General features: G+C 43.2%; 1 protein-coding gene across 1 annotated transcript in view; it reads right to left on the bottom strand.

The window, feature by feature from the left end:
* Window positions 1–539: 539 nt before the first annotated feature.
* The window catches only part of COG3 (component of oligomeric golgi complex 3), a 234,030-nt gene continuing 211,595 nt past the window's right edge, over window positions 540–22,974 (bottom strand). Inside the window, exons 21-23 of the mRNA XM_075336880.1 lie at window positions 14,289–14,416; window positions 11,731–11,829; window positions 540–6,138 (exon numbers count right to left, since the gene is read on the bottom strand). Of these exons, the coding sequence (XP_075192995.1) occupies window positions 6,109–6,138; window positions 11,731–11,829; window positions 14,289–14,416 (257 nt within the window). The 3' untranslated portion in view covers window positions 540–6,108. The remainder of the gene's footprint in view (window positions 6,139–11,730; window positions 11,830–14,288; window positions 14,417–22,974) is intronic.

Genomic DNA, 22,974 nt, shown 5'->3' with positions numbered 1-22,974 from the left:
ATCCTTGGGACAACTGTTATTCGCCGGCATGATCACTAGAATGCCCTAAAGATAGACAAAGCGCAAATAGTCTTGTAAGGAATCATTCACACGTACGTGAAATTCGGGCCAGATATTGTATCACAATGCACGGACAGGCTGCGGCTCTCCCGATCTGAATATGACAGCTTCAAGCTTCATAGAAAGGTTTACCGCTATCATGCTTGGATTGGGAGAGCCATTGCCAGTCTGTACACAGCACATCCCACACAGCACATCCCACACAGCACATCCCACACAGCACATCCCACACAGCACATCCCACACAGCACATCCCACACAGCACATCCCACACAGCACAGACGTGTGAAAGAGCCCTAAGCAATGTTTTTGTAAATATAGATTGACATGGAGAACTTTGTGCAGGCATGTCATTCGCTGAATACTATACACATCAGCCGTGGACATAATTCCCCCATCTCATTTATTCGCACAAACATTCATAGAAGAGACAATGCACAAAAGCCATCTGTAGTCATACTTAGAAGACAAAACCTTTATTTAAAAAGTTAATAAAAGTTCTCCAGCCATTTTAAATGTTTGCTTCCATGACTATGTACATTATTTGTACCTGACCCCTATAGTAAACTGTACACAGAGGAGTAAGCACGTCCATGTCAATCACATTCGGATTTATTCTTCTTTAATGGTTTTTCAGTTTGTACTTTGTAAATGACAAAACAAAATATTTTCCCCGATTTTAAATACATTCCTTTATAACTACAATCTTCCTGTACAGCGGCATTAAAACATTTTATATATGTACAGTAATTAGCTTAACACATTATAAAAGGAGATAAATATACATATATTACAAGGCACGGGGTAGAAAGTTACAACACAGTCTTCATATGAAACCGATTTTTTCCCCATTAATTGCATTTATTGGTCTCTCCAAAAACCGTCACAACAGATAGCCAGTTATTAGATGAGGGCGAATATTTGTGATCAATGAGCTAAAAGTAGAAGCTGTCATAATAGGGAAAAATAACCTTATACGGACATACCTTTCTTATGTGAATTTGTTAGAGCTTCCAGATAAGCAAGTCTACAATGCAAAATATGTGGAAAATGCAGCAAACAAAGATACATGTTCTCAGATGGACAAGAGCGCAGCAAATCTCCTTGAAAAAGAAAAATCTAGAGCATCCCAAGTATTCTTAGAAAAGTGTCAGTGTGCATAAGCATCACAGTATCTACCCTATATGTACAGTCATCTTATACCATCTTTATATTCTGGAATTTCTTTGTAACATTTCATTCTCATATATGAAAGTGTGCATCTACTCACAATAGGGGCCAGTAAGACGTCCATGCAACATAGTCCAATCACAGACCGCAAAGCAGACTGCTTGTGGGTCTCCTGACCCGAACGCCGCAGACTCAAACATATACACGAGGAATAATTGGACGTCTGACTGAGCCCCAAGACATCATCAGTACTGTGCGCAGTTCCCTAATATTGCTAAAAGGCCAGGACGACACTGTAAATGCTACATAGGTTCCAGACCCCTTATTAGGCTGCACTATGACAGTGCACAAGTTGGGCTGTATGGCTACCCTGCATCTGGGGTCCTCTACTGTGCAACAAGGATTTTGCCCACTACCAATTGATTAGAGAATGTCATTCCCCAACACTGCATTTATCCCACTTTTGGGGTTATATTGGCTGCAAAGATTACATTTAAGAAACAAACAAACCTCAAAGTCATGAGAACTTCAGTTGGATATAGCATTTGGACTTTTAGAAGGAAGACTCCAAAGTTGAAGGGGTGATCCGACACCTAAAATGTATTTTCTATCTATCCTCACCCACTAACCACTTTTGTAAGTATCATTAATATACAATTCCCTATACTTCTCCCTATCCAACCTATCCTAAATGTAGTTTGTTTGTTTTTTACTGCACTTAGTGACGTTTTGTTTGATAGGTGCCCTAAACGTGACGTCACAGGAGGCTGGAGCTGCAGTCACTCCCCACAGCATCCATAGTCCCTCCTGGAATGGGATGTCACCAGAGGGCAGCGCTGCAGGTAATTACTTGTTTCTTGCATAACTGCCCTCTGAGGATTGACGCTATGGCCGAGGTTAGTGGCGCACCGGCATGCTACTCTTCTCTCTGCCACCACTTATGGTGCTGGTGTGAAAGACGTCAGCAGGCGGTGATGCCAGAAGCAGTAAGCGACACTAGCACTGCCCCACAGCCTCCAACACCACCCGCAAATGAAGCTTTATCGGGATGGGTGTTATTCACTACTTCCAGCACTAACACCTTATTACAACTCATTTGAGGGCGATGCTAGAAGCAGTGCGTGACACCAGTGGCGCCCCCTGATGCTTTTCTTGAGGGCGGTGCTAGAGGCTGTGGGGCAGCACTGGTGTCACTTTCTGCATCTAGCATTATTTGCTGCCCACATCTTTCACACAAGCAATGAAAGTGGAGGCCATGAGAGAAGTAATATATCAGCACTCCACTAACCTCAGCAACAGTGTTAATCACCCATTGTCCAGTATATACTCATAGGGCAGAGATGCAAAAAAACATTAACTGCAGCGCTGCCCCGGTGACAGCCTGTCATAGGAGAGGGCAATGGACACTATGGTGAGTGATTGCAGCTCCAGACACCTGAAACAAAACTTCACAGGACATGCAGTTAAAAACAAAAAAAAAAACAAAAAACCTTTAGGGATTGGATAGGGAGAAATAAAGGGAATTGTATAATAAAGATAATTATAAACAGTGGTTAAGGGGAAAGATAGCCAGAAAATACATTTTAGGTGTCTGACTAGTAATAGAAAGTAATTTGTAATACTATTGATGTTAGCAATGAGACTGCTGGGTAAGGAAAAAAAAAACGCTGACTTTTTTTTTTGTGTGTCAAGCAAATAAAAAAAATGTAGCACAGCTAAATAAAATATATATTTTTTTATATATATTTTCATATAACATCTTATTACTTCCACATAGAATCAGGCAACGAAAGACTGACTAACAACTTCTATAAAAGAATTCTGTGCTTAGCTGTGATCTGAGCAAGGGTCACTGCGAAGGGAGGGAGAGGAGGTGAGCTGTGATAATGCCAATTATGAATGGTGGATCCTATGTTATCTACTGTGTATAGAGGTGTTACTTCTTGTAATCGTAACCGTAATGACACGGAGACTGCAAAAAAAAAAAAAAAAAAAGAATTAAACTGAATACTAGGCTTCTACTTCCTATTCTCTTTTAGTGTCCAGTGTGAAAACTGCAAGATTTTTTGTTTTTAAATATTGTGATAGAGGATTTAAAAAAAAACAAAAAAAAACAACCCTTTTTTTTTAATAAGAAATACATTTAACAAAAACCTGATTAACGCATTAGGTGATTTTCCATTTTCCAGTGATGTGTCACTAACTGAGCTGCTTGACATAATTTTGATATTACAGTTTTTTCTGTTGTGGATCCAGCAGTTCTCTGAATGTAAAAATCTCTGTGTAACCCCACCCAAACCCCTGATTGGCAGTTTTCAGTGAAAAATGAGCATAGGCAGAAAAAGTTGCCAATCAATGGTGGGGGCGGGGTTATACAGAGCTCATCAATATGGATGATTAATATTAGCAGGCTTACTAGTTTTTTTAATGATAAAACTAATTTTATCAGGAGATTATCAAAACTACAGGAAACAGCCCAGTAAGTGATACATTGCTGGAATCAGGATCTCTGCCCCTACATTATGCCGCTTTCAGATTGGTGGAAAAAAAAAAACCTGGTGATAAATTCCCTTTGAGTCCTTCTGGGATGCTCAAGCACTTTTACACTGAACACAAGGGCAGTGAGTCAATGATTGATACCCGGACAGAATTGTAAACTACCTGACCTGTAAATCGCATAGTTATCTTGCTGCTTTTAGTTGGTGATGATATCATGTGAAGGGTTAATGCAAGTATAGGATAATGAAGAAAATAATTAAAAACCCTATATATTTTCTTCATATGACACTGAAAATACATTCAGCAATGGTAAGGGAAATACAGAAGATTCAATTTTCTAATTATAACCCAGCAGCAGCGACATAAAGCATTTAGAAAAAAAAGAAACCCGATCTAGTGTTACGGCTCGTAATAAAACACAATTTCATTTAATAATATTGAATGTGCTCATGTGCCAAGATTCTCCTGATTAAAGGTCATTTGCCATATTGCAATTTGTATGGTAATGTTTACTCCCTTCCTGGTGACATTATTTGTTCTTGTGCTAAAAAGGGAAAGAAAAAGCCACACTAATTTTGTGGAGTCTTAATTACAAGATACTTCAATAATCCTGGAGGAGGGTCCCTGGGGATCTCAAGTGCTACATATTGGATCTCGTAAGTCTGTTATAAATGTGTCCTTTCAGCTGGAAGTTCCCAGATGGATCCGCCGGCAGCCCCAGATAACGCTACATATACCTGCACCGCACACCCCATTTCACACTTGGCTTCTTTAATATACGGGATCCTCATGTCATTGAACGTTAAAAAGGTTGGACTATAAAAAGATGGCTGGTTTCTTCTATGAACAATGCCACATCTACCTGTCGGATATTTCAGCTCAGCTCCACTGAAGTGAATGGGACTGAGCAGAAATCCCACATAGAACCCGTGGGAACGCATGGCACGGTACAACCCCATTAAACACAGCGGTTTGAGGGAAAGTAAAAGGTTGACAAGCTGTATCTGCTATAAAAAGCCAAGAAGACCTCAACACTTTATGCTAATTCTTAAAGGGGTGGTTTACTACTCTGCAATAGTGGCCACATCCCTGTAAAACTGATAGGGAAGGCTTTTTTCAAATGCCTTGTTCAGCCAATTCTGTGAGCGACGCTATTGCGGTCCACTCAGCCCCATGAAGTGACCCTTCCCTCTGGGCTCCGTGACCTGAGATCCGGTGAGGTCTCGTCAACTTCCAGTTGACCCAACATCACGGCAGCCGACCCCAGTCTTCCCGAGCGACTGGGCTAGGGGTGGTATTTCACCGCTCGTCACAGCTCAGCATTGCTCCTGCTAGCGGCGCTCTACAATGAAGGAGAACATGCGTGACATGCTATGCTGTGACGCTGGGCTGTGATGACCGGTGAAATACCACCCACAGCCCAGTCACTCAGGGAGATTGAGGCCAGGCTCGGTGAGGTCAGGTCAACTTTAAGTTGATGTGATATCACCGGATCTCAGAGGTTATGAAGGCCGGGGGGGGCACTTTATGGGGATGAGCGGACCGCGACAGGGCCTCTCAGAGGCCGAATTGGCTGAAAAGCTATTGGAAAAAAGCCTTCCCTATCAGTTTTACAGGGATGTGGCCACTATTGCAGCGTAGTGAACCAACCCTTTCATATTTTGGTGATGAAGTGAGCAAAAAGATTTGCACTGCTCTGGACCAGTGCCCACTTTGAGACTCCTGAATACTCGAATGATGGCATCCTAGGTGTTATGATCTCATTGGAGAATACTTGTCAGAAGATGCCAGCACCGATGACGTTCACATCACCCTGGCCTGGCTGCCATGGAGTACCGAACTCAGAAACGTTTTGCTCATATTTTATATGTTCAGAATCCAGATGTTAGCTGAACCTCCACTATGTCTGCTAAACAAAAGAAAATTAGGAACTGGAGAGGGTTAGAAAGTTACAGAAGATAATATTACTATGGCTTGGAATCTAAAGAACGGAGCTTTTTTTTTTTTTTTTGGAGACTTTTTTGAGAAATGTTAAAATAAATTCACATATTTAATTCAGACATTAGTTAAAAAAAACAACAAAAAACCATGTCAATGCACAGATGATATGAGTGTAGAGTACAGAATAATGGCTCGCTGTGTGGGGTCCGCGCACCAGAGACCCCTGCCCTGGGGCACCTGCAACAGACGCCAATGTGCACAGTAACAGGTCAGCAGAGAACACAAGTGCTTTGGTATGCCGAGGACTCGTCTGCTCTCCTTTCACATGCATGTATCTCTGCAATGGCCTGCGGTGTCCTGCAGAACATCACTTTTGCCTTTCTGCTTCATTTCTCCCAGGAACATCCAGACGAATGGGAAAAGTTTAGCAATCTTCAGCTATTTAGACATCGACAGCAAAAGATTCACCTAAACGGAGGAGAAGGGAACACACTTGTCAGCACATGACAGATTAAAACAAGCGCTCGTCTTCTAATGTGCCTGTCCTCTTCCTTTGCTCTGCGCTGAGTGATGGCAAAGATGTATTTTTTTTAGCTAAATCAAATGTATTCATTCCTACAGAATGTGTGTGTGGAGATTTGCTTTGCATGCTTCTGGCATAATGCACATTTAATATGGGCTGCTGCACGGCATGCATGAGTACACACATCTCTATACAATCCGGGCCACATTCAGAAGGAAATGCTGCCTAGTAGTTTTATTTGTATAGATCGCTAGCTGCTAGGTTACCATGGAAACAACAGACTTCTCACCGCTATACGTGCTACCTGCTCACAGTGGAAACCAACCGGAAATAAGGGACTTTATAAAATCCACAGCCATAAGGGGCAACAAAGTTTCCAGATATTGGTGCTTTATAGTGGGGGGTCCACTACTCGACATCCCCTTATAATGGCCCAAGGGTGCTGTATAAATACAAAAAATGTATACTTAACACCCGGATCAGCACGGCTCCTCTGCTCTCAGCCCTGGGTGCCCACCTGACATAACGTTCCATGACCACTGCAGGCAATAAGTGGCCTCTGATCGGCTGCAGCCATCTCAATGGAAGAAACCCTAATCTTACCCTTAGAACTAACAGCAAAGGAGCAGTGCTGATACACACAATTACAAAATTTCCTTACAGAAAAATGTACAGCTCCAATAGTATCATTCTATAACTAGCATAAAGCTGGTGCAGCAATTTCACTGCTTGGGATACATTTAACCATAGGAAGGACCAATAGGGAACAAAGGGAAATTTTAATGTGCACTTTAACATCTGATTTGCACTAGTTATTCATATTTTTAATTTAACTATTAAAAGCAGTAGCGCAATTAGTGGGGGGGCAGAGGGTGCTCAGAAGGGGGCCACCCGGAGCTACGATACTGTACAAACTGCACCTGCACCTTTAAATATAGCGGCTTGGCCGCATCACGTTGTGCGTGGCCAGGTCATATCACACAGCGTAGCTATTTGCAGAGGATTCCAGGCTGTTCCTCCAGGACCTGCGGTGCTCAATGCCGGCGCCGCCTCCCTGTGTCGGCTCAGCCTTCCTCTGCTGCACAAGAAAAGGAGCTCCGGGCTGCTGGTAATATGCAGATAGCAAATAAGATTGTGTACAGTGAAGGTGGAGAGTTACTGTGGTGACAAGTGGCAGTGTGTTCATTACTGTGCAGTTTGGGGGCCTGATAACATGTATGTAATGATGGGGGGAGGCTATTAGACTGCACTGGTCTGCTCTGGGAAAATGCTAATCTGTACTTTGTGACTGTGTTGCACTGTATACTTACTTTGTGGTGCTTGTGGGTGTTAAACGGTCAGGGAGAGAATTTTTAATTAAAGTACTTTTCTAAAAGTTATTTAAATATTAAATTAAAGAGATATACATTCAATATGACAGACAAATGTGGTTTTGGACCACCCCTGTAATCAAAGGTCCAGCATCAGTCTCCCGTGGACCCATCATACGGTCATACTCTGTATAGATGTATAGGGGAGCATTATACTGTGTATAGGGGAGCTGTGGGGACATCATATTGTGTATAAAACATCTGTGGGGTCCATCATAGTCATCCTATGTATAGGGGGATCTGTGGGCCCATCATACTATCATCCTATGTATACATGTATAGGGGAGTTGTGGGGTGCATTATACTGTGCATAGGGGAGCTGTGGGGGGTATCATACTGTGTATAGGGGGAGCTGTCGGGAGGCATCATACTGTGTAAAGGGAAGGTGTGAGCCTATCATACTGTATATAGGCAGCTGTGGGGGCATCACATTGTGTATAGCAGAGCTGTGGGCCCATTATACTGCGTATAGTATATCTGTGGGGCCATCATATTGAGTATAGCAGATGTGTGGGCCTATTATACTGCATATAGTAGAGCTGTGGGGCCATCATAATGTGTACAGGGGAGCTATGGGGGCATCATACCATGTATAGGGGAGGGGTGGGCCCATCATGCTATGTATAGGGCAAGTGTAGGAGCATAACACTGTGTATAAAGGAGCTGTACCTAGGAGACTTAGGACACATTGTTAAATGTAAAGTAGACACTTAAGGCTATGTGCGCACTAGACCGTTTTTCCCGCGGATTTACCCGCGGATTTGCCCCGGAAATTTCTTGAGAAATGTCTGCAATCTTTGTGCAGACATTTCCCATGAAATTCAATGAGAAAAAAAAATAGCTGTGCGCACTGTGCGGATTTTTCTCAAGAAAATTTCTTGAGAAAATTTTCTCGAGAAACTTTCTTGAGAAAATGTGCATGTCCATTAATTTCCGCAGGTACCTGCGGTATTCCGGGGGTATTCCGCAGGTAGCAATGATGTGCGGTATACCACCGGAATAGCCGCGATTTACCTGCGGTAATGCCCATCGCTGCCTGCGGTTTTGCAGGAAGCGATGTCATTATGCCAGGAAGAGGAGCAGAGTAAACACACGTCACACTCCCTGGACGCCGCACAGAAGCACTTCCGTGCGACCTCCAGGTGTCTGTGCAGTGTGTGTCCTGCTCCGGCCTCGCGGCTGCCTGCACTGCAGGGTGTCAGTGTCTGCCCGCAGTGTCAGCAGCCTGTCACGCTGCAGCGCAGGCAGACACTGACATCCTGCAGTGCTGGGAGCCGCGGGGATGACGATCGCTGCTGTCAGGAGGTGAGATCATTACCTGCTGTGACGATCTCCTGCCTCCTGACGTCAGCGCTGTCACTGCTGTCTAGGGCCGACTCGCGAGCGGCCCGAGACTGTCACTAGCGGTGACGTCACGGGCTCTCGCGATAAGTCAGTGACAGCGCTGACGTCAGCAGTACAGGAGATGATCACAGAAGGTAATGATCTCATCTATGCTCCTGATGGCAGCGCTCGTCATCCCCTGCAGTGACCTGAGCTGACCTATTGATGTTAGCTCAGGTCACTGCATTGCTCTCCCAGCCAATGGGGAACATTCTGTTTTTCATTGACTGGGACAGCGACTATGGTATGGATCGCCGTGCCCCCCCCTTATTGGATTACGCCGGACGTGGAATTGATTGTGCTCTTTTCAATAAATTGGTTAAAGAGGGAATGTTTTGGGCAGTGTTTTTTCAAATAAAACTTTTTTTGTTGTCTATTTTTTAATTATTACTGACTGGGTTGGTGATGTCGGGTATCTGATAGACGCCTGACCTCACCAACCCCAGGGCTTGATGCCAGGTGACATTACACATCTGGCATCAACCCCATATATTACCCCGTTTGTCAACGCACCAGGGCGCGGGATGAGCTGGGGCAAAGCGCCAGGATTGGCACGTCTAATGGATGCGCCACTTCTGGGGCGGCTGCGGCCTGCTATTTTTAGGCTGGGGAGTGTCCAATAACAGTGGACCTCCCTAGTCTGAGAATATCAGACCCCAGCTGTCCGCTTTACCTTGGCTGGTGATCCAATATGGGGGGGACCCCACGTTTTTTGTTTTAAATTATTTATATAATTTAAAATAACAGCGTGGGGTGCCCACTGTTTTGGATTATCAGCCAAGGTGAAGCTGCCAGCGGTGGTCTGCAGGCTGCAGCAGTCTGCTTTACCCTAGCTGGCTACAAAAAATGGGGGGGACCTCACGTCATTTTTTTTTAATTATTTATTTATTTTATGGCTAAATACAAGGCTAAGCACCCTTTAGGCTACTTTCACACATCCGGCTTGAGCTCTGCGGCTCAATCCGGCTGTGCAAGCTATGCAACGGATGCGGTGAAAACACCGCATCCTTTGCATAGGTTTTTCCTTTGCGGCCAGTCCGGTTTTTGCCGCTTGCGGCATGCTACTGAGCATGCGCAGTGGCAAAAACCGCATGCGGCGGCCGGATGCGGTTATTGCCGCATCGCGCCGCATCCGGCCGCCATAGGCATGTATTGAAAAATGTGCCGCATCGGCCGAATGCGGCGCGATGCGGTTTTTTTTTGCCGCACGAAAAAACGTGCCAGGCAACGTTCCATCCGGCCGCCGCATCGGCTACATCTGCCGCATGCGGCAAAAAACGGACGGAACGCAAGGCCATGCGGCACAATGCGGCACTAATTAAAGTCTATGCAGGAAAATCGCAACCGGCAGCAAAAAAAACCGGTTGCGATTTTCATGCAAAGTGCCGGATTGTGCCGCATAGCAAAAACCGGAGGTGTGAAAGTAGCCTAAGTGCCACATGAAAGTCACTAAAGGGTGCCAGCTTAGAAAATGCAGGGAGGTGGAACATTATATAGGTTTTTCTCATCTATCTATCTATCTATCCCTCTATCTATCTATCTATCTATCCCTCTATCTATCTATCTATCTATCTATCTATCCCTCTATCCCTCTATCTATCTATCTATCTATCCATCTATCCCTCTATCTATCTATTCATCTATCTATCTATCCCTCTATCTATCTATCTATTCATCTATCTATCCCTCTATCTATCTATCTATTCATCTATCCATCTTTCCCTCTATCCATTATCTGTCTATCGATTATCTTGATTATTTATTGCAGGGACAAACCTGCGGTAAATCCGCGGCAAATCCGCGGCAAATCCGCGGCAAAAACGCATGCGGATTTGGTGCGGATTTTTTCCGCAGGTCCGGAAATCTTTCACTGGCAGAAGTTTCTCAAGAAATTTTCTTGAGAAACTTCACATTTCTAGTGCGCACATAGCCTAAGAGTCCTTTTACCATGTAAGGGGCTCAGTGGTGGCAATATTATGTGGGGAGCACAGTGGTGGCATTATTATGTGGGGCTGTGGGAGGAGTCTGATTTTGTGCCACACAGCAGGTGCAGTAATAGGGGCACATATGGCTGTAGCACCTCAGCATTGAGTTATCAGCAGGATGAGGCGGTTGTGCCGGTTGAGGACAGATTAAGACGGGACTAGAGATGTGACAAATCAGATGTGCCTGCTGTAATCTCTGCAGATGAGTTGTGGCTGGAAAAATTGTCATGTCGGTCTGGAACAGATGGAAAAGTGACTTACTATCAGAAAGAACATCAGCTGTAAGTCACTATAACTGTACTGTAATCTGTTACATGTACTGCAGGACTGGTATTTGCCACTATATATAGTCACCATTTGGCGGTAATATCGGTTTTGGCGCGATCATGTGCTGAGATTCCTGTATACCCACTATTAAGGTGTGCTACTATAGTTGTTACCACGGTTACCTGGTTAGGGGCCCATTCAGATGTTTCTCGCCCCCCTGGGCTGAACCCCTACCTGTGCCTCTGATTAAAAGTTATGGTTTTATTTTGGTTCAAATGGAATTTTTGTCCTCTGGCTCTTGCCAGGAGCATGTCAGCAGCACAGAAATACATGAAGCTGAAATGCTTCTGTCAGGAGACGCAACCAGACAGTCCGGGTGACGTGAAGAGCAAGTCACACACAAGCGTGACTCCAGCCTCAGACCGATGGCGGTCCGAGCCAGCACTCCTGCCATCAGACAGATGTAAACATTGTGTGCTGCGAAACAGCTCCGGCCAGTATGTTGTGGTCATTCCTGGGTACTGCAGCTCACCTGTTCCATGGAAGGACAAGCGATAATCTGTAAATCTTCACTGCTGAATTCTTCTTTTAACAGTAAGTGGATCTTTTGGAAGACTTGCTGAATGTTGCTCTGTACAAGAAATAAGAAGGAAAACACATTCTTAATATTTCTGAGGACATTAGTTGTGCGTGAAGTGTGGATTTAGTAACCTGAACTACATTTCTTGGTATACTTTCTTTGCAGTAGTCCTCTGAACAGGAAAGGACAATTTGCTTTATTACATATTGGCCTGACATACACAGAGCACAATTTTTTGACCTCTGATGAATGGGGGGGGGGGCTATTGTCATGTTACCCTAAATCCTGGGAAAAGCTATATATTGAAAATGTACAGTCATATGAAAAAGTTTGGGCACCCCTGTTAATGTGAACCATTTTTCTTTATAACAATTTGGGTTTTTGCAACAGCTATTTCAGTTTCATATATCTAATAAATGATGGACTGAGTAATATTTCTGGATTGAAATGAGGTTTATTGTACTAACAGAAAATGTGCAATCCGCATTTGAACAAAATTTGACTGGTGCAAAAGTATGGACACCTCAACATAAAAGTGACATTAATATTTTGTAGATCCTCCTTTTGCAAAAATAACAGCCTCTAGTCGCTTCCTGTAGCTTTTAATGAGTTCCTGGATCCTGGATGAAGGTATATTTGACCATTCCTGTTTACAAAACAATTCCAGTTCAGTTACGTTTGATGGTCGCCGAGCATGGACAGCACACTTCAAATACTCCCACAGATTTTCAATGATATTCAGGTCTGGGGACTGGGATGGCCATTCCAGAACATTGTAATTGTTCCTCTGCATGAATGCCTGAGTAGATTTGGAGCGGTGTTTTGGATCATTGTCTTGCTGAAATATCCATTCCCTGCGTAACTTCAGCTTCGTCACTGATTCTTGTACATTATTGTCAAGAATCTGCTGATACTGAGTTGAATCCATGCGACCCTCAACTTTAACAAGATTCCCGGTGCCGGCACTGGCCATACAGCCCCAAAGCATGATGGAACCTCCACCAAATTTTACTGTGGGTAGCAAGTGCTTTTCTTGGAATGTCGTGTTTTTTGCCTCCATGCATAACACCTTTTTGTATGACCAAACAACTCAATCTTTGTTTCATCAGTCCACAGGACCTTCTTCCAAAATGTAACTGGCTTGTACAAATGTGCTTTTGCATACCTCAGGCGACTCTGTGGCGTGCTTGCAGAAACGGCTTCTTTCGCATCACTCTCTCATACAGCTTCTCCTTGTGCAACGTGCACTGTATTGTTGACAGATGCACAGTGACACCATCTGCAGCAAGATGAAGGAGGTAGTCTGTGGATTGTCCTTGACTGTTCACCATTCTTCGTCTCTGCCTTTCTGATATTTTTCTTGGCCTGCCACTTCTGGGCTTAACAAGAACTGTACCTGTTCTTCCATTTCCATACTATGTTCCTCACAGTGGAAACTGACAGTTTAAATCTCTGAGACAACTTTTTGTATCCTTCCCCTGAACAACTATGTTGAATAATCTTTGTTTTCAGATAATTTGAGAGTTGTTTTGAGGAGCCCATGATGCCACTCTTCATAGGAGATTCAAATAGGAGAACAACTTGCAAGTGGCCACCTTAAATACCTTTTCTCATGATTGGATACACCTGCCTATGAAGTTCAAAGCTCAATGAGGTTACAAACCCAATTTAGTAAGTCAGTAAAAAGTAGTTAGGAGTGTTCCAATCAAGAAATTGATAAGGGTGCCCATACTTTTGCACCGGTCAAATTTTGTTTAAATGCGGATTGCACATTTTCTGTTGATACAATAAACCTCATTTCAATCCAAAAATATTACTCAGTCCATCAGTATTAGATATATGAAACTGAAATAGCTGTTGCAAAAACCCAAATTGTTATAAAGAAAAAAGGTTAACATTAATAGGGGTGCCCAAACTTTTTCATATAACTGTATATGCATAGATGCAGTATGCACCTGGCATAGCTACTCCTACATTGTGTTTTTCCCCACTACATACTTAGGACAATAATGCCAGTGTACAGTGGTGTACAAAGACAAAAAAATAACCCCAAGAACAATACATGGGCCCTTTTGAAACCAATCATGTGTGTTTCAGAAGATGGTCTCCACTTCGGGGGTGAAAAGGAGCCCCCTGGACTGTTGGGCAATCCTGTGGCTACACCGGTTGCACCAATAGTAAGTCCCTGCTGTGTATAGACTAGAGAGCCCAAGTAGCTTTGTTAGAGATGTGACAATGGATTTCCTTTAAGGTCAATATAAATTGATGGAAATGATTGAAAAAGGATATAAATTTTAAATGAAGAGTCTCCTAGAAATGACATGTTCTATAATAAGAAAAGAACTTTAGTGTTCAAACCAATGTACATGTAAGAAATAGGAAATATTCAACCCCCCATACATTAAATGAATTACTAAAACACCTTATTTTAAGGCTAGCTCCAGATTTATAAGACCATATAAAATCAGAACCCATAGAGTAGTATACAATTACCTCCGGAAAGTACTCACCCGAACCGGCTTAAAGAGAATGAATTCCGTGTCTTTGTTCGCTAGGTAGAGTGACATGCTCCTCAGCGTCACCGGCAGTTTGGTTTTTATAGTCTTGTAGGTGGAAGACACCAGGTCATTAATCTTTACTGAGGAACAAAGAAACATTCAGCAATGATGAATAAAGGAGAAACCTAAGAAACGTCAGTGAGAAGCAGAATTCTGCATGTAATACAGGCAAAAGTCACACAAAAGGTTCAAAAGACCCAGCAAGAATGTGGTGTTAAAAGCAGCAGGAGATGTCATTACAAGGAGAGTCCAGAATTTAAGCATCAAACATAAACTGAAGAGGTGAACAGATTTGTGCATCAGTTTTTGAAGCCAAAAACGGGAGTGGATGCCATGAAAAGAAGAAGTATCCACCTTTCCATTATACCTTGTCTTATTCCTGGTTTTGTCTTACAAAAACTGACTATACAAAACTCTGAAAAGCTGAGATGGTAATAATCAATTGGAAACTCGAACATTTTGAGGAAAAATGTTTGAGTGTCCCATTGACTAAGTGTACTCGGTACTCGAGTCAAGTCCGTCCGAGAGTTCAACCTGCTCGTTTGGAGTACTAAGCACCAGAGCATGGTAGTGCCTGCTCATCACTACTAGTTACATACTCAATGGTCAGGGTTTTCATATGTTCTCACTCCAGCAGCACATAACTGCTTTTGTAACTCGCTGGATCACGGTGTTCCAGAATTAACTAAAGTGGGCTTTACACGCTACAACATATCTAACGAAGTGTCGGCGGGGTCACTTCGTAAGTGAAGCACATCCAATATCGTTAGTGACGTAGTTGCGTGTGACAGCTATGTGCGATTGCGATTGAACGTTAAACCGTTCATCGCATACACGTCGTTCATTAGCTAAAAATTGCACGTCGGGTTGTACAATGTTCCAGAGGCAGCACACATCGCAGTGTGTGACACCCAGGAACGAAGAACAGATCTTAACCTGAGTCCCGCGGCTCCCGCCGGCTATGCGGCGGGAAAGAGGTGGATGGGATGTTTACGTCCCGCTCATCTCCGCCCCTCCGCTTCTATTGGCCGGCTGCCGTGTGACGTCGCTGTGACGCCGACCGTCCCTCCCACTCCAGGAAGTGGATGTTCGCTGCCCACATCGAGGTCGTATGGAAAGTAAGTACGTGTGACGGCAAATAATCGTTTGTGCGACAAAGTCAACAAATTGAATGTGTCGCACATACGATGGAGGTGTGTCACATCGCATACGATATCGTATGCTTAATTGTAAGGTGTAAAGCAGGCTTTAGTAATACAAGTCTATGGACTCAGAACAAGGCTACAGAGCCTCCTTCTGAATTTTCATAGACTTGAAAAGATTTTAAACAGTAACCTCGGCTTCACACAGCTACCACTGAATGATCTGGCAGGTCACAAGTGGTCACACTTGGTGCCGGGGCTGAAAATGGGTGGACGACGACAACAACAACAACAACAACAACAACAACAACAACAACAACAACAACAACAACAACAACAACAACAACAACAACAACAACAGGTAAGTATTTGACTACATGCTTTACATGCACAACATGATCCTTTTACAAAAGGATGGACTGATGCTTCAAACTATGGAGTCTGGTGCAAAACAGAAGGTTTTTTTTAAGCCCCCTACAGGGGTGCAGAAACTTTAAATTCTAAGGGCTACAATACTTGAGTATACCACTCATGTGGATGGCACTAAGACTTTAACGGGTTTTTCCCATCTGCGGTATATCAACAGTTCTATATATGACAAACATCTACCACGCAGGGTTTTCTATTTGTGAAATATCTAATTTTTAGGACACTGGGGATCCTTTAACCCTTTAGTGACGGAGCTAATTTTCACCTTAATGACCAGACCAAATTTTGCAATTCTGACCAGTGTCACTTCATGAGGTTATAACTCTGGAACGCTTCAACGGATCCCGGTGATTCTGAGATTGTTTTTTCGTCACATATTGGACTTCATGTTACTACCAAATTTAGGACAATATTTTTTGTGTTTATTTATGAAAAAAATTGAATATTGGCAAAAATTTTGAAAATTTAGCAATTTTCAACTTTTGAATTTTTATACCGTTAAACCAGAGATTTCTGTGACACAAAATAGTTAATAAATAACATTTCCCACATGTCTACTTTACATCAGCACAATTTTGGAAACAAAATTTTTTTTCGTTAGGAAGTTAGAGGGGTTCAAAGTTTATCAGCAATTTCTCATTTTTACATCAAAATTTACAAAACCAGTTTTTTAGGGACCACATCACATTTGAAGTGACTTCAATAGGCCTAGATGACAGAAAATACCCAAAAGTGACACCATTCTAAAAACTGCACCCCCCAAAGTACTCAAAACCACATTCAAGAAGTTTAACCCTTCAGGTGCTTCACATGAACAAAAGCAATGTGGAATGAAAAAAAGCAAAAATTAAATTTTACCTAAAAATGTTGCTCTAACCCAAATTTATTCACTTTTAGAAGAAATAACACAACAAAATGGACCTCAAAACTTGTTCTTCACTTTCTTATGAGCGCGCCGATACCCCACATGTGGTCAGAAACCTCTGTTTGGACAAATGGGAGGGCTCGGAACAGAAGGAGCAATATTTGAATTTTGGAAAGCAAATTTGGCTGAAATAGATTGCGAGCACCATGTTGCATTTACAGGTCCGCTAAGGTACCTAAACAGAAGAAACCCCTCACAAGTGACACCATTTTGGAAACTAGACCCCTCAAGGCTTCTATCTAGGGGTATAGTGAGCATTTTGGATCCACAGGTACTTCACAGATTTTGTTAACGTTACGTTGTCATATTGAAAATTTTAATAATTTTCTCAAAAATGTTGCTTTAGCATCAATTTTCTCACTTTTTCAAGAGGTAATTCCAAAAATTTGACCTCAAGGTTTGTTAACCACTTTTTTATGAGCGCGGTGATACCTCACATGTGGTCTGAAACCTTTGTTTGGACAAATGGGAGGGCTTGGAACGAAAGGAGCAATATTTGAATTTTAGAAAGGAAATTTGGCTGAAAAAGATTGCGGGCACCATGTCGCATTTGGAGGTCCCCTAAGGTACCTAAACAGCAGAAACCCCGCACAAGTGGCCCCATTTTGGAAACTAGGCCCCTCAAGGAATTTATCTAGATGTTTGGTGAGTACCCTGAACCCCCAGGTGCTTCACAGAATTTTATAACGTTGAGCCATGAAAAAAAAAAAAAAAAATTTTACCACAAAATTGTTATTTCAACCAGGTAGCTTTTTTTTTTACAAGAGTAAAAGGAAAAAATTCAGCATAACATTTATTGTGCAATTTCTCCTGAGTTTGGCGATACCTTATATGTGGTGGAAATCAACTGTTTGGGCGCATGGCAGGGCTCGGAAGGGAAGGAGTGCCATTTGACTGCAAAATTGGCTGGAATCAATAGCGGACGCCAGGTTGCATTTGGAGAGCCCCTGAGGTGCCTAAACAGTGGCGGTCCCCCACAAGTGACTTCATTCTGGAAACAAGACACCTCAAGGCTTTTATCAAGGTGTATAGTGAGCAGTTTGAATCCACGAGTACTTCACAGAATTTGATAAGCTTAGGTTGCCATATTGAAAATTTTCATTTTTTTCACAAAACTGTTGCTTTAGCATCAAATTTCTCACTTTTTCAAGAGACAACAACAAACCGTGGACCCCACAGGTTGTTATCCAATGTCTTATGAGCACAGGGATACCCCACATGTGGCCAAAAACCTCTGTTTGGATAAATGAGAGGGCTTGGAATGGAGGGAGCACCATTTGAATTCTGGAAAAGTTGAAATAAATTGCGGGCACCATGTCACATTTGCAGGGCCCCTTGGGTACCTATACATCAGAAAACCCCCACAAGTGACCCCATTTTGGAAACTGGATTTTATTCAGGAGTATAGTAAGCATTTTGAATCCACAGGTACTTCACAAAAATGTTGCTGTAGCAACAAATGTCTCACTGTTAGGCTATGTGGCCATGATCCAGCGACACGGCATCTAGTACACAGTGTCAGCCTCCTGCAGAGATGTGAGTGTTGTCCACGGGAGAACGCAGCTGCCCAAGCCCACGATTTGGGTTCAGGCCGCTGTGGAGCTCTATGCTACCTGCAGAGAACACTCATCTCCGCAGCATAAATTGACATGCTGAGGCTCGGGAAGCTGCGCCACAGGTCGGTTTATGCTGCGGAGAAAAGAAGCACATTGGGCATGGGATTTCTAAAAATCCTTCCACTGTGCTTCTACTGCACAACGCAGCGTTATGGACACAGGGAAAACACTCTGCGCCCAAAACGCTGCAAACCCTGATTGTGGGCACACAGCGTAAAATGCTACAATGGATGAATGGATAGATGTCAAACAAATATAACGTCCCATTCCCCTGCATATTCTAAGCTGGCGCCCTTTAGTGCCTTTCATGTGGCACTAAAGGGTGCCTAGCCTTGTATTTAGCCCCCCAATAAATTAATAATTAAAATAAACGACGTGGGGTCCCCCCTATTTTTGATAGCCAGCTAGGGTAAAGCAGACAGCTGTAGCCTGCAAACCACAGCTGACAGCTTCACCTTGGCTGGTGATCAATTTGGAGGGCTCCCCAGGCGTTTTTTAAAAAAAAAAAAAACGTGGGGTCCCCCCAAATTAGATCACCAGCCAAGGTGAAGCGGACAGCTGGGGTCTGGTATTCTCAGGGTGGGAAGAGCCATGGTTATTGGACTCTTCCCAGCCTAAAAATAGCAGGCCGCAGCCGCCCCAGAAGTGGCGCATCCATTAGATGCGCCAATCCTGGCGCTTCGCCCCAGCTCATCCCGCGCCCTGGTGCGGTGGCAGACGGGGTAATATATGGGGTTGATACCAGCTGTAATGTCACCTGGCATCAAGCCCTGGGGTTAGTGATGTCACGGCATCTGAACAGATACCCGACATCACTAACCCAGTCAGTAATAGAAAAAAAAAAAGACAAAAAAAAAATTTATTTGAAAAAACACTCCCCGAAACATTCCTCTTTTACCAATTTATTGAAAATAAAGAAATTCCGGTCGCTGTAATCCATTTTGGAGGTCCCACGCCGGCTCTGGATCTTCTAGAATATGGGGGGCACGTTCAGGGAACGTATCCCCCATTTTCTGGAAGAGCAAGCTCTCCATGAGCAGTGTGGGTGCAGTAATCTGAGAATACTGCACTCACACTGCCCCGGTCCAACCTAGGGCAGAGTGACCTGCAGTAACCTCATTCCAGAATATGAGGGGCACGCTCACAGAACGTACCCCCCATTTTCTGGAACAGCAGCCTCTCCATGTGAGGAGTGTGGCTGCAGATCACTGCACTCACCCTCCCCCGGTCCACAGTGGAGCCTGTGCATCAGCGACGTCAGCAGGATTCCTGCTTGCAGGGATCCAGCTGACAGCCGCTGTCTGCGCATGCGCCGCCAGCATTGAAGAAGAAGGAGGCGGCGATCGCGGGCCCGGAGCGGCAGACAGGTAACGTATAACCGGGGGCTTGGGGGGTGGCGGGGGGTGACCTAGTGGGACCTGGGGACACCTTTCTGCCGCATGTGACGTGTCACATGCGGCAGAAAGAGCAGAATGAAGGCGGCCGCGCGCTGTGCGCCGCCATCTTCCACGCTCCGGAGGGGGGAGGGGGGGTGGCTCTGGAGACCGGAGGGGGCTCCGGTGACCAGAGGGCTCCGGTGGACCGGAGGAGGGGTCAGGGGGAGGACATTTCCCTCCGATCTGAAATGTTTGATCATTTCAGATCGGAGGGAAATGACTGCAGAGCCGGCGCCGGCGGCAGTTTTCTGTGCGCTTCGGCGCCATTTTGGATGTCCGGTGGGGGTAGGGGTGGGGGTGGGGGGACTCTCCGGTACCGGGGGCTTTGGGGGCACTAGGGGGTTAGATTTCTTTCTCATCTGACATGTTTGATCATGTCAGATGAAAAAGAAATCAGTTTTACCGGCCATTTCTTTTTTTTTCATGTGTTCGTCGGTATACGGTGTATACCGGCGATCACATGATCGGGGTCCAAAAAAAACACCCCGATTCATAATCTGGGGGGTCTCAGCTACCCCCGGTAGCTGAAACCCCCGAGATTTTCGGTCGCTGGGGGGCGCTACAGGGTTTTTTCGGGCCGCCGCTTTAAAGCGGCGGAACAGAATAAGTACCCTGTTTTGCCGCCGCTTTAAGTCGTACGGCCGTCGTTATGAGGTTAATCCTCTATTTGAGGATTTCCTACAGCAAAGTGTTTAACATTCCTACAATGGAGTGAGCCACACTGAAACACAATCAGCTCTATATTTTATGGAGCAGAGAGGAGTCCTAAATTCAAGGGTGGCAGAGAAATTTGGGGGTCACAGAATTACATTGTTGGGGATAATCTGTGCACTATAGTCCTACAGCTTATCCCAAGCTGCTGTTGAGCAAATGATAATCTGTATAATTCTGCAGAGGGAGCAATAGAAAATAAAATGTATGAATATAAAATGCATAAACACAATGAATAATAATAAAATGACCAAGTTATACAAGATGGTTTTGGCTTTATTTATAATGGAATTTTTTTTTTTTTGCTTCATGGAATCTAATCCTTTTAATACATGTCATATGAAAAAGTTTGGGCACCCCTATTAATGTTAACCTTTTTTCTTTCTAACAATTTGGGTTTTTGCAACAGCTATTTCAGTTTCATATATCTAATAACTGATGGACTCAGTAATATTTCTGGATTGAAATGAGGTTTATTGTACTAACAGAAAATGTCCAATCCGCATTTAAACAAAATTTGACAGGTGCAAAAGTATGGGCACCTCAACATAAAAGTGACATTAATATTTTGTAGATCCTCCTTTTGCAAAAATAACAGCCTCTAGTCGCTTCCTGTAGCTTTTAATGAGTTCCCGGATCCTGGATGAAGGTATATTTGACCATTCCTGTTTACAAAACAATTCCAGTTCAGTTACGTTTGATGGTCGCCGAGCATGAACAGCACGCTTCAAATCATCCCACAGTATTTCAATGATATTCAGGTCTGGGGACTGGGATGGCGATTCCAGAACATTGTAATTGTTCCTCTGCATGAATGCCTGAGTAGATTTGGAGCGGTGTTTTGGATCATTGTCTTGCTGAAATATCCATGCCCTGCGTAACTTCAACTTCGTCACTGATTCTTGCACATTATTGTCAAGAATCTGCTGATACTGAGTTGAATTCATGCGACCCTCAACTTTAACAAGATTCCCGGTGCCGGAATTGGCCACACAGCCCCAAAGCATGATGGAACCTCCACCAAATTTTACTGTGGGTAGCAAGTGCTTTTCTTGGAATGCCGTGTTTTTTTGCCTCCATGCATAACACCTTTTTGTATGACCAAACAACTCAATCTTTGTTTCATCAGTCCACAGGACCTTCTTCCAAAATGTAACTGGCTTGTCCAAATGTGCTTTTGCATACCTCAGGCGACTCTGTGGCGTGCTTGCAGAAACGGCTTCTTTCGCATCACTCTCCCATACAGCTTCTCCTTGTGCAACGTGCGCTGTATTGTTGACCGATGCACATTGACACCTTCTGCAGCAAGATGAAGCTGCAGGTCTTTGGAGGTGGTCGTGGATTGTCCTTGACTGTTCTCACCATTCGTCTTCTCTGCCTTTCTGATATTTTTCTTGGCCTGCCACTTCTGGGCTTAACAAGAACTGTACCTGTGTTCGTCCACTACCTTACTATGTTCCTCACAGTGGAAACTGACAGTTTAAATCTCAGACAACTTTTTGTATCCTTCCCCTGAACAACTATGTTGAATAATCTTTGCTTTCAGATTATTTGAGAGTTGTTTTGAGGAGCCCATGATGCCACTCTTCATAGGAGATTCAAATAGGAGAACAACTTGCAAGTGGCCACCTTAAATACCTTTTCTCATGATTGGATACATCTGCCTATGAAGTTCAAAGCTCAATGAGGTTACAAAACCAATTTAGAGCTTTAGTAAGTCAGTAAAAAGTAGTTAGGCGTGTTCCAATCAAGAAATTGATAAGGGTGCCCATACTTTTGCACCGGTCAAATTTTGTTTAAATGCTGATTGCACATTTTCTGTTAGTACAATAAACCTCATTTCAATCCAGAAATATTACTGAGTCCATCAGTTATTAGATATATGAAACTGAAATAGCTGTTGCAAAAACCCAAATTGTTAGAAAGAAAAAAAGGTTAAGATTAATAGGTGTGCCCAAACTTTTTCATATGACTAGCAATAAAAGCAAAATCTGCAGCACTCGTCTTCTCAAAAGTGAATGGCCTCCGCAGGATCATACTAGCCATCAAAAAGGGAGATTAATAAACAGAACATGAAACTGTGGTGTAACTGTTATTCAGCGTTTAAGTCATAGTCAAATAAGTAACAGCCATATAGCATATGCATTGATTTAGAAAACTGAAATAAAATAAAATATTTGAGAATAATAATAATAATAATAATAATAAATTTATATATATATATATATATATATATATATATATATATATATATATATATATATATATATATAGAGAGAGATTATATATATATCTCTATATATATATATATATATATATCTCTATATATATATATATATATATATATCTCTATATATATATATATATATATATATATAT

This window comes from Anomaloglossus baeobatrachus, chromosome 2 (genome assembly GCF_048569485.1).
Source record: "Anomaloglossus baeobatrachus isolate aAnoBae1 chromosome 2, aAnoBae1.hap1, whole genome shotgun sequence".
Lineage (NCBI taxonomy): Eukaryota > Metazoa > Chordata > Amphibia > Anura > Aromobatidae > Anomaloglossus > Anomaloglossus baeobatrachus.
The sequence above is the reverse complement of the archived record's forward strand: the minus strand, read 5'-3'. Positions and strand labels throughout refer to the sequence as shown.